General features: G+C 50.0%; 1 protein-coding gene across 1 annotated transcript; it reads left to right on the forward strand.

The window, feature by feature from the left end:
• Positions 1-654: 654 nt before the first annotated feature.
• On the forward strand, positions 655-3810 carry LOC104044917 (sulfotransferase 2B1-like). The gene is given in 7 exon segments (XM_064437591.1): positions 655-749; positions 1010-1113; positions 1428-1631; positions 2018-2147; positions 2551-2641; positions 2742-2901; positions 3331-3810. Coding segments are annotated over 7 exon segments (900 nt in total). The 3' UTR covers positions 3447-3810.
• Positions 3811-12269: the final 8459 nt, after the last annotated feature.

Here is a 12269-nt window from a genome sequence, read left to right on the forward strand (position 1 = left end):
CCTGTAGTGCAATCATGAAGGTTTTTAATGAAAAAGATCTGGCCCATCCCTTATTGCTGCCTTTCCTGGAAGGACCTTTTTTTTTAATAAGCCATTTAAATAATCAAATTTTTAATGGATTTGTTAAATTTACTGGGAAATTTACTGGCAAATTATCTTCAGCTCAGGGAAATCATTTAATAGTGTGTTTGGAGGAAGAGGGAGAGGGTTAGGTGGGAATTCAAAGGGGCATTGGGAGAAAAGTGGGGTTCTTGCAGTGCGGTTGGAGTTCAGGACAGAGGACACGGGACATCAGCTTCTCACCCCACCCTGCTCCCAAAAGGACCTACACGGGTGTGCTCCCCCCATCCCAGCCCACCCACCCCTTCCTCGGGAAAGGGGTGCCTGCTGGACTTTGGATCTTGTTAATCATTGCTCCAGAATAGTGGCACAAGGGCAGAACACTTTTCCCTCCCCTTTTTATTATCCCTCCAGCTCCTGGCCCCTCCAAGGACCTGTCGTTCCTGGACCAGAATAAAGCTGGGGTTTGGGTACCAGGCAGGGAAGTTCTACCTCCCGTCCCCCTGGATGGCCAGAGATCCTGCAATGACGGCTGCTTGACACCCCTCCAAGCTGTGAGGGCAGGTAAACCCATGGGACAGCGAGGGGAGGGAGATGAGAGGGTTGGTCCATCAGCGGGAATTTAGCCCTAGAGCTCCTGAAGTGCTCTACGAGCCAGCAATCCGCCATCCACGCAACCTGCTGTTGAGGTAGGGTCCCCATGAGGAAGGACCAGAGAGTATCTCGGTGGGTTATCCCATAATATGCACCCCGTATCCCCACCATCCCCTGATGATGCTGGGGATATGGGATGGCTGGGCTCCTGTTTGGGACCTGCTATGGGGGGAAGAGGTTTCTTGGCTTGGAGTCAGCACCCTTGGCCTGTCTCTCTCCCTCCCCATCATAGTGGCGCAGAGCTGCAGCACCTCATCCCCATCCCCACCCAGGTGCAACGCCAGTCCGCTACGTGAAGTTCCCCCCCTGCCTCCAACTCTGAGCACAGCTTGAGTTTCACCCACGATGAGTTCCTGGTGCTGGACGATGACATCTTCAACGTCACCTACCCCAGGTCTGGTACGAGGGGTGGGCAGCGGGGCTGGCCAAAGGTGGAGAGGGGCAGGAGAGGGGTGAGCACTTTGGGAACATCTCCAGATGTTGTTCAAAGGGTGAATCTTCCCTTGTGGTGGGCAACAGGAATATTTGCCGGGAGAGGACGGGGCATGGTTTACCACAGTGGTTGTGCATTGGCAGGGCAGCACCATCTCTTGGCAGGGCACAGCCTCAGTGCTGAGGGTGCTGCCAACCACGGTGCTGTGGCACAGTGAGGTCCCCCCATCCCAACCCTCCGGGCAAGGTCCCAAGCCCCGCATCTCTGCTTTCCCTGGCAGGCACCGTGTGGATGACCGAGATTCTGAGACTCATTCGCAGCCATGGCTGCCCCAGCTGGAGCCGAACCATCCTCAGTTCTGACTGCATGCCTTGGTTGTTAACCCATCTGGGTCTGGAGTCAGCCCTCAGCTACCCTCTGCCTCACCTGCTGACTTGCCACCTCCCCAGGCACATCTTCCCCAAGTCCTCCCATTCTAATGCCAAGATGAGGCGTACACCCAGGCAGAGCTTCAAGAAGGACGGGGGGGCTGGGAAGATCATTGCCCAAGATCTGGGGAACCTTGGAGTGAGGGGTGTTGCGTGAGGACCTTGGTGTTGGTGTAGGAGAGTGGTGAGTGTCCTCCATGCCCTCCAGATGGAAATATGCAGATCCTCCTCCTTCCTCTGTTGGATATTTTGGAGAGTCTCCAATGCCTCTAGGGCACCTGTGTGTTCATGGAGACCCCTGCCCAACTCTGTGTGATGAGGTCTAGCACAGAGTTGGCTCTTGTGTGGCAGACCCCTCCATTTTCAGATCTACCCCAGTGCCAGGGCCTGCAGCTCCCTTTCCCCTACTGGGAGCGTATCACTCCTGTACACACTCTGCCCCAGGTTATTTACACGCTACAGGATCCTCGATATGTTGTCTCCTCCTGCTACTTCTCCAAGATGTGCAACAGCTATGAGGATCTCACGTCCTTCAAGCAGTTCCTGAGGGACTTTCTGAATGGAGAGCATGAGTGTGGTTTGGGGCTTACTCGGGGCATGGGGGAGGGTGGATGGTGTCTCCCATTGCCTCTGGCTCAAGTGTCTTTTGCTACTGTCCACTGATGATGGCTGTGAAGCCAAGGTTCCCACAGGAGAGAGGTGAGTGGCTCAGGAGGAAAGCAAAGCCTTTCTAGAGAGACACATAGGCCCACAAAGCTCTCTTGTGCTTTGAAGCAGATGGGAAGTAGATTTCCCTGCCTTCTCCTGCAGAGTTCATATGTCTTTGGGAAGTCTTGGCCAAGAAACCCTATAAAGCCCTGGCAGGATTTTATCCATATAGAGCCTTGCACACCTCTAGCCTCAACCTCTTCCCAACTGTGGAGATGGCTGGAGAAGAACCCATTGCTCGGCTGCAATTGCAGTTGAGCCTCCCAGTCCCACCTGCTCCCTAGAATCATTGCTCTGCTGGATGAAGTTGAAGGACACAGAGGATTTCTTCTTCATCACCTATGAATAGCGGAAGCAGGTGGACACCTAGGCAGACCCTCCCGTTCCAAACATGCTGGTATGTCACAAGCCATTGGTGGTTACAGGGTCCGTCTGTCCCTCCAGGACCTGCACAGCAGGTACATGCTGGTTCCTGGGGGCAGGATTTGGATGATGATGCCGTCTCCTTGGCGGTGCAAAATGCCTCCTTCACAGCCATGTGGGAGAACCCAATGTGCAGCTCCATCCTGCTCCCCACAGCCATCATGGACCAGACAAAGGGCCGGTTCCTGAGGAAGGGTGAGCAAGAGGGGCCCCATCACAACATCTCAGGGAGGAGCCCCTGTCAGGTGTCCTCCCCCAGGGGGACAGCCAGAGCGAGGGTGTCTTGGAGAGCTGCATCACGCTGCATTTGGGTCTGAAGAACAGGGTCCATAGAATCATAGAGTAGAATCATGCAATAATTTGGGTTGGAAGGGACTCTTAAACGTCATCTCATCCAAGTGCCTTACAATCAGCCGGAACATCTTCAGCTAGATCAGGTTGCTCAGAGCCCCATCCAACCTGACCTTGAATCTTTCCAGGGGTGGGGGTGGTCTTTCATTTTGGACAACCCCCTCAGGGTGGCAGCTGGACCCAAGAGCTGAGCCTCTCCCCTTGTGCCTACAGAGCAGAAAGGGGGGCAGTGTGTTGGGGTGGACTCTGAGCCCAAAAGCACTTCTAACTCAGGCATCTGCGGAGACTGGAAGAACCACTTTATAGTGGCACAGAGCAAGACCTTCAACAGAATCTACTGGGACAGGATGCAGTGCCTGAACATGTCCTTCCCTTGGGACAAGCATTAGAATTTGTCCCTTTCTGAAGCCAGCTAAGCACTGGCCACTGACATCTTGGGTAACTGGCTGCTGTTGGACAGAGGGGGTTGTATCCAGGACTGCAAATGGTACTGAACCTCAGTGTGCAAGCAATTAATTTCATAGAATCATAGATTCATTTAGGTTGGAGAAGACCTTTGTCATGGTTTAGCCCCAGTCAGCAACTAAACACTGTACAGCTGCTCACTCGTTCCCCCCACCCCTGTGGGATGGGGGAGAGCATCGGAAGGGCCAAACTAAGAAAACTCACAGGTTGAGATAAGAACAGTTGAATAATTAAAATAAAACAATTATAATAATAAAAATAATAACAACATAAAGAAAAGGAAAATAACGAGAGAGAGAGAGGTAAATCCTTGTGAGGAGGAAAAAAATCCCAAACAATAAGTGATGCAATGGCTCACCAGCCACCGACCAACACTGCCAGTCCCTGCACCGTGATCACTGCTTCCCCCAGCCAACTCCTCCCAGTTAATCTACTGGGCATGATGTCATATAATATGGAATATCCCTTTGGTCAGTTTGGATCAGCTGTCATGGCTGTGCCCCCTCCCCTCACGGTTTCTTGTGCACCCAGCAGAGCATGGGAAGCTGAAAAAGTCCCTGACGAGGACAAGCCCTACCTAACAACTAAAACATCAGTGTGTTATCAATATTATTCTCATACTAAGTCCAAAACACAGCACTGCACCAGCTACCATGAAGAAAATTAACTCTATCCTAGCTAAAACCATGACAGTATCCACCCCTTATTCCATACCATTTATGTCATGCTCAGGTCCCATACTATCCAATACAACCTCAATAAGCACCACCACCCCCTTTCCATCCTTTGATAAAATACACAGATATCATTTATCATTCCCTTAGTCTATGGACCACCCTTGTAAAATGTCTGTAGAGGGCCCACAAATGTCCACAAAATGTCCACTGAGTTCATTTAGTCCATGACTTTGGGCTCTATCTGTTGTACGAGCCTTTCAGGGCCAGAGAGGTGCTGTGTGTGGTGTTGGATTGTTGCATGCTGAAGCCAGTCCTTGTTCCATCACCGCTGCACTGTTAGTCCTTGTTCTGTCACCACTGTGCTTTGCTTGGTTCAATGAAAGTTCATTTTTTTATTAATTTGGGAGATTCCCACCATGATACCGTTGATATGGCATCTAGCAACCATAGTAGTGAAGACATACACCATTATATAGCAATTAACAGCATATTATTCAGTTGATTGGCTGTTTTCACCCAAAATCAAATCCCCTTGAGGCACATATCAGACTCCTCTATCCTCCCTCATCACCCACCAAGTGCACCCAGGTCCTTGACCAAAAGCAACCCCACGAATTGGTTTGCTTTTGCCTGAGGCAGGAATAACCCAGACTGATTTCCCCAGCATATTTTCTTACGTGCACTACAGGGACACCATCCCCTTCCACAGTATGTAGGATTTCTGACTGGGCAGGGCCAGCTCGCCTGGCAGATCCCCTCCTGTTGACTAACCACGTGGCTTTTGCCAAATGTGCATCCCAGGGCCTGAATGTCCCACCCCCCCTTGCTCTCAGTGTAGTTTTTAACAGTCCATTGTACCGCTCCATTTTCCCAGAGGCTGGTGCGTGATAGGGGATGTGATACACCCACTCAATGCCGCGCTCTTTGGCCCAGGTGTCTTTGAGGTTATTGCGGAAATGAGTCCCATTGTTTGACTCAATTCTCTCTGGGGTGCCGCATTGCCACAGGACTTGTTTTTCGAGACCCAGGATAGTGTTCCGGGCAGTGCCATGGGGCACGAGATACGTTTCCAGCCAGCCGGGTCACTTGATAGAGAGGGCTTACGATCAGACTGAAATTTGGAATATGCATTCTCCAAAAACCCACAACACCTCGAAAAGCTTGTGTTTCCTTTTTTTGCTAGTTGGTGGAGACATGGCTGCTATTTTGTTTATCACATCCGTTGGGATCTGCTGACGACCATCTTGCCATTTGAATCCTAAAAACTGGATCTCCTGTGCAGGTCCCTTCACCTTACTTTGTTTTATGGCAAAACCAGGTTTCAGAAGGATTTGGACTATTTTCTTCCCTTTTTCAAAAACTTCTTCTGCTGTGTTGCCCCACATGATGATGTCATCAATGTATTGAAGGTGTTCTGGAGCTTCTCCCTGTTCCAGTACAGTCTGAGTCAGTCCATGGCAAATGGTAGGGCTGTGTTTCCACCCCTGGGGCAGTCGATTCCAGGTGTACTGGACCCCCCTCCAAGTAAAAGCAAACTGTGGCCTGCACTCTGCTGCCAGAGGGATTGAGAAGAATGCATTAGCGATATCAATTGTGGCATACCACTTGGCTGCCTTGGACTCCAGTTCGTATTGAAGTTCTAGCATGTCTGGCACAGCAGCACTCATACCAGCTACAGTGAAGAAAATTAACTCTATCCCATCTCAAACCATGACAACCTTCAAGAACATGGAGGCCAACCATTGACCTAACCAAGGCTATCACTAAACCATGCCCTGAAATGCCACACCTACATGTCTTTTGAATACCTCCAGGGATGGCGACTCAACCACTTCCCTGGGCAGCCTGTTCCAATGCTTCGCAACCCTTGTCATGAAGTAATTTTCCCTAATATCAAATCTAAACCTCCCCTGGTGCAAACTGAGGCCGTTTCCTCTCATCCAATCACTTGTTACTTGCGAGATGACACTGACACTGACCTTTCTACAACCTCCTGTCAGGTAGTTGTAGAGAGCGATGAGGTCTCCCCTGAGCCTCCTTTCCAGACTGAACAACCCCAGTTCCCTCAGTTGCTCCTCATAGGACTTGTGCTCTAGACCCTTCACCAGCCTCGTTTCCCTTTGGACACACTCCAGCACTTTCTGCTGCACTTCTGCATCCTTTTTCCTAGGGAGGGCTTTTTCTCCTGGGTTCTGCCTCTCCTCTCTATCCCATCCCTCAATTCTTTTTCCCCTGAGGCAGGCTCTAGGGTGTCCCAGGGTAGGACCCACCTGCCTGCTCTCCAACATGTTCCTCCTCTGCAGGCAGAGGAGACTAACACATGCCTAAGAGCACACAGATGAAACACGTCCTACCTGTCCCATCCACTGGCCAGGGCACCTTGTATAGGAGTGGCAACCAGCTGAAATGTGCTCTTGGGGATGCTCATCAAACAGGAGAACAGCAGGGAAAATGGGGAGGGCTGCCTGAGTGCAGAGGTGTTTTGGGTGTGCTGCTGGTGCTAGCACAAACAGTGAGATAGAAAATAACAAAATCTGAGCAAAAGCAAGGCTGGCTGGCTGCCAGGTCCTGGGGACCTGCAAGCCCAGTCCATCCCTTGCACAGGATGGGTTGAACAGCAGGTTGGCAAAATATCCCCTCCACTCTCCAAGAAAATATTGGAAGCTCTTCAAATGCATAGGATACCTTCAAAAGTCATCTGGACAGGGTGCTGGGCCATCTTGTTTAGACTCTGCTCTTCCTAGAAAGGTTGGACTAGATGATCCCTGAGGTCCCTTCCAACCTGTGATTCTGTGATTCTGTGATTCTGTGGTACGTCCAAGACAGACATGCACGGTCAGCTCTTGGGCCGGGGTGCTCTACAAGAGTTTAGGAAAGGGTGTGCAGACAGGACAGTGTGCCGTTGCACCTCCCTTGGTCTGGCCTGATAGCGCCTAAACCAGGTGATGGGTTTCCACGAGGCAAGGCCAGTTGTGCAAGATGCAGTGGGATTTAGAAGCACAGCCTTGTCCTTGTGCTGAAAGTGCAGGATGGGATGTCCCTGGGGACCACAGCCAGAAGCATCCCAGGTAATCAGACTTCTACCAGATTTAGATGATTATCCCCACAGAGTGGCTTTGGGGAATCAAAGAAGGGGAAGGACCATTGTGGCTCTTGGCCAAGAGATGGCTCTGTGGTTTGTGTGTCCCCGAGCATCCACAGAGCCCTCAGGGAAGCCCAGCTTCTTCAGCTGCCAAAGTACTGCTTGTCATTCATGACAGCCTAACTTCCTGATAGAAGCAGCCGGCGACACCAAGAGATGGCTTCAGGCTTAGCAAGACTCTGTCCAGAGAAGGAAAGTTGTCTTGGGGCCGGAAGCAATGCCTTCCCTCCTTGTCAGTGGGGTTGACACATCTATGCTGAAGTCTTGAGCAATGTCATAGCCAGATCACCTGACTAAAAGGAAGCCTACTAGCCCTGTTAGCTGTGAAGACTAGGCCACCTTTATTGCACACCTGCTCATGCCCAACACAATCTGCCCAATGACCACCAGGTCAGGAGCTAAGACATGCAGAGAGGGATTGCTGCTTGTAATTCATGACAGCCTAATTTCCTGATAGAAGCCACCAGCAATACCAGGAGATGGGCCAGGCTTAGCAAGACTCTGTTCAGAGAGGGAAAGTTAACCCAGGGACAGTGAGCAGTGCCATGGTTGGCAAGTCCATATTGGAGTCTTGAGCAATGTCCCAGCCAGAAGATGCCCTGACCAAGGAAAAGCCTCATAGTCTTGTTGGCAGTGAAGTCTGGGCCACCTTTACTGCACACCTGCTCATACCCAACACATTCTGCCCAATGACCACCAGGTCAGGAGCTGAAAAATAATGAGAAAGAGTGTGTGGGATGGCATTGGAAGGTACTCCTCAAAACCATGGTAAAATTTTTTTCCTCTTATATAAAGAGTTTGCCTTCAAGCTATATGTGGCTCATTCTACACCCAGCATTACGTTTCTCTCCCTCTAACATCCTTCCAAAATATTAGGTTTGGGTCAGTGCCTCAGCAAAGCTTTGTAAGAACATATACCATGGAGCCTTGGTGCAACAGCCCTCCACAGCCTGAAGTAAGGGGAGGGGAGAAAGCCAAGGTTAAGGGATCGTGGGATGTGGGAATGGACGTGGAGAGCTGTCAGGTCCCCAAGGACCCTGGCACATGACTGTTTGACAAAGGGCTGAGTGGTGTTCAATGTCTTGCAGAGGCCAAAATACTACTTTGAACTATGTGCATCGATTAAATCATTGGTAATTACAAAAGGAACCCTGAACGTCTACTAATCAGATGTAGGCACTGACACTACAGACAGCCAGGAAAGGGCTCATTTGTCTAAACAGAACAGCACCAACTACAGAAAATTGCTAGTCTCTGTTTATTATGCCATATTTATAATCTGGTGAAGATCTTTTAGATACTATGTGGTGACTCCAGTGTCACTCAATGCACATATCCCACCCATCTTGCCTTTAGAGACATCAGGGTATCAGACAGAGGCCAGTGGGACATACTACGGTGTGTGCAAAGGCTTTCCCTCAAAGATGAGACCACTGAAGGGCTTTGCTGGCTTTGGGAAACAATGTGCCTTTTGCGTCCAGAGTTAGTCAAACTCCTTTTCAGCAGAAGAGCCCAAAGTAAATCAGCAAGTACAACTGTTCTAGCAAAATAGAATTCAGTTCATGATTAACCTTTCTCCTCCTAACTCATTCTTACATGCAAAGCCCTTGTTAAGCTGTAGAAAGCAATTGTTATGCTCAGGGAACGTGGTTTTGTGGCCTCCAGATGGAGCATGCAAACAGAGCCCGCTGCAGTTCTCTTCGGATGCACCTCCTCAGGTATGTGAAGAGCAATCTCCCCATCCCTACGTGCTTACCCCTTCCCACCTCAGATCAACCAACTGGGGTTGTAGATTTTACCTTGCCACAGGGCACGGACATCAGGTCCCCCACAAGATATCCCTTCCTTAACTAGCTTCTTGCCTGTTCCCTCTGTGTTTACATAACATGTGTGCTAATCCTGTCCCACCTTCTCTTCTAGACCAAACCATGTATTTTCCCTGGGGAAAACCAGAGCCCAGCTGAGGGACAGCTCACACCAGAGCCCACTCCAGACAAGCTGTGTGGAGACGTGTCAGACTGCTTTTGCTTCTCAGCTCCAGCTCTACTGTAGCCAGCTCTGCCTCCCCACGCACACGCTTTCCTGCCACTCCCCATTGTGCCCAGTGCACCTCATCTTCATCCTAGAGAAAAGAACTCTCTGGCAGGCTTAAAAAAATTCCTACTACGTCCAAGATTTTGAGCTGAAAAACAATGCAAATATATCCTCAGGCATGGGACAAAGAGCCCATCCAAACCAAGCACCACGAAGAATGAGCATAGCTGGTCCACTTTGTGTGGCGCTAGCCCTCAGTGGTGTGAATGTGAGCTGGTTCATGCCTTGGCTGCATGGAGGGGTCCACAGAGCCCCCTTCAACACAGCAGGCCTGATGTCAAAAGCAGAAATGGTTGAGTTTTCACCCTAAGAATGCCAGTGGTATTAAAGCTTGATCAACACAGCTGGTCTGATGGTGAACCTCAGCAAATGGTTGAGTTTGTACCCTGAAAATGCCAGTGATACATTAAAGCCTGATCCTGGCATGCCTGAGAGAGTGATGATATTAAAAGACAGCATGGACACTGCTTCCCTTGGGAGAGATTGAGTGCCTGGTTAAATAAATAGCAGGTCTTTGCTGCTCCATGTTGAGAACTGACTGACCGCTGTGATGCTAAACCAGCCAAAGTCGCTGCCTTCCCTGGTGTGCATGCACAGGACCAGTGTGCGGCGGACGGAAAATCAGGAAACCCAGGTTATCTTCAGCGGATCCTGAGCGGCGGTAGCAGGGCTGGGCAGGACTGTGTTTTCAACAGGTCAGCAGGGAGAAAAGAGGAAATTCTTTCTGAATTTTCAGCTACTCCAAGTGAAGGATGCTGGGAAACTCCAGGACATTTCAGAAGAGCCAGAGTGGATGTCAGGAATTGTGATACAGTACAAAGGCTACCACGCCTTGCAAGGACCCTCATGCACAGTCAGTTGCTCCAAGCCTCCCTTCGTGGTCAAAACTACTCTTTGATCCACTTGGATCTTAAGAGAAATGAATGAAGGAATACATGAATAAATGAGACAGAAAGAGAGGAAGAGAAGAATGAAGGAGGGAAGGAAGGATGTAAGGAAGGAAGAGAGGAAGGAAGAGGGAGCAAGGGAGGGAGGAATGGAGGGGGGAAGGACAGAACTCCTGTGAATTTTAGAAGATCCAGTCTAAATTCAGTTCCTGGAAAAATATTGAGCACAAAGCCAGTACTTCTATTTGTAGCCACCTAGAAGATAAGGTGCAAAGTGTTATCAACAAATACGGGTTTGTTGGGATTAACTATCAAGTGAGTAATCAACTGTACAAACAAAAACCCAGAATTATTGGCCAGACTCCCCGCAAGTGGGAAGAACCTAAGGATCAGTATCAAAGCACAACAGGCCATGGCTCAACAACCTATGGTTATTGCGAAAAAAGCAAACCTGACCTGAGACTTCTGGAACCGGGGTCCTTCCACGTACGGGGAGGCTGGCCAGAAGGGAGGCAGTAACAGCTACCCAAGCATAGACAACAGGACAGAGATGGAGATATTGAAAATGCCCTCAATGAGCAAAACTGAAAACTAGGCAAACAGATGAGAACAGTCTTCAACTGCTAAGATACAGAGGTCGTCTGTATTCTCTCCTGTGAAGAAAGGCTGAGAGAGTTGGGGTTGTTTAACCTGGAGAAGAGAAGGCTCTGGGGAGACCTTATTGCGGCCTTCCTGTACTCAAAGGGAGTTTATAAGAACGATGGGGACAAAAAGTTTGAGTAGGGCCTGTTGCAGTAGGACAAGGGGTAATGGTTTTTAAATAAAAAAAGGGTAGATTCAGACTAGATATAAAGAAGAAATTTTTTATGATGAGGATGGTGAAACCCTGGCCCAGGTTGCCCCGATAGGTGGGAGATGCCCCATCCCTGGAAACATTCAAGGTCAGGTCGGTTGGGGCTCTGAGCAACCTGATGTGGTTGAAGATGTCCCTGCTCACTGCAGGGGGCTTGGACTAGATGACCTTTAAAGGTCCCTTCCAACCCAAACTGTTCCATGAGTCTATGATGCATCTGCTCTCAGCTGAATGCGGTGCTCTCCTCCAGCACACACAGCGTTGATACTGATTTACTATGGACGTGACTTACACGTGGACTGGTGCATGCCTTTGAGAAGGCCATGGTCCTCGGTGGCCTGAGAGTTGTATTTATTCAGGCCTGCTTTTCTGGCCCATCACCTTCACCTTTTGTCTGCTGGACCAGCTGTTGCAAAGAAAAGACTTGCTACCCCACCCTCATTCACCTTCCCTCTGAGCTGTCGCCCACTCCTACCCCCCATTTCTGCCAGGGATGTTCTCTCCTTGCCTGTCATCTCCAAAGTGTATCTTCACGCGCTTCCTTGTCATGGGGAAGACAAATGACATGCTGCAAGTAGTCCCTGGGTTGTACAGCTTAAGCAGAGCTGCACAAACTCTTGTCTGTCCAACGCACGCTCCCTGAGATGAAAGATATTTCTGTGTGTCTTCGGCAGTAAAGCATATTTTCTGTGTGTTCAGCTGAGCTATTTGCACCCACCCCTGTTCCTAGAGACGATGCTGAGCAATGGTCCTGTGGGCCAACCTTGCCCAGAGAGCTTGTGCAAATGCAAAGAGGGGGCTGAGGATTCTGCTGAGTGGTAGAGGTGCAATACGCCTAGCATCACATCGCCTTCCTTTCAGGATATCCAACCCCTCAGCCAGTCCTGGGCCATCTTCCCCCTTAGGCATCCCCAGTAGGGACGTGTGAGCCCAACACCTCACTGCAACTGCCTCCTAGGAGTGCTTGATGATCTCTGCTGAGCATACAAGGTCTCTAAACGCATTTTCCAGATAGAGAGGTTGGCAGGAGGTAGATTCAACCCAAGGTAGCAGCAGCATCATATCCCTGCAGTGTCATTCCCCTCCTCAGCCGT

The sequence above is a fragment of the Phalacrocorax carbo genome, chromosome 33 (assembly GCF_963921805.1).
Source record: "Phalacrocorax carbo chromosome 33, bPhaCar2.1, whole genome shotgun sequence".
Lineage (NCBI taxonomy): Eukaryota > Metazoa > Chordata > Aves > Suliformes > Phalacrocoracidae > Phalacrocorax > Phalacrocorax carbo.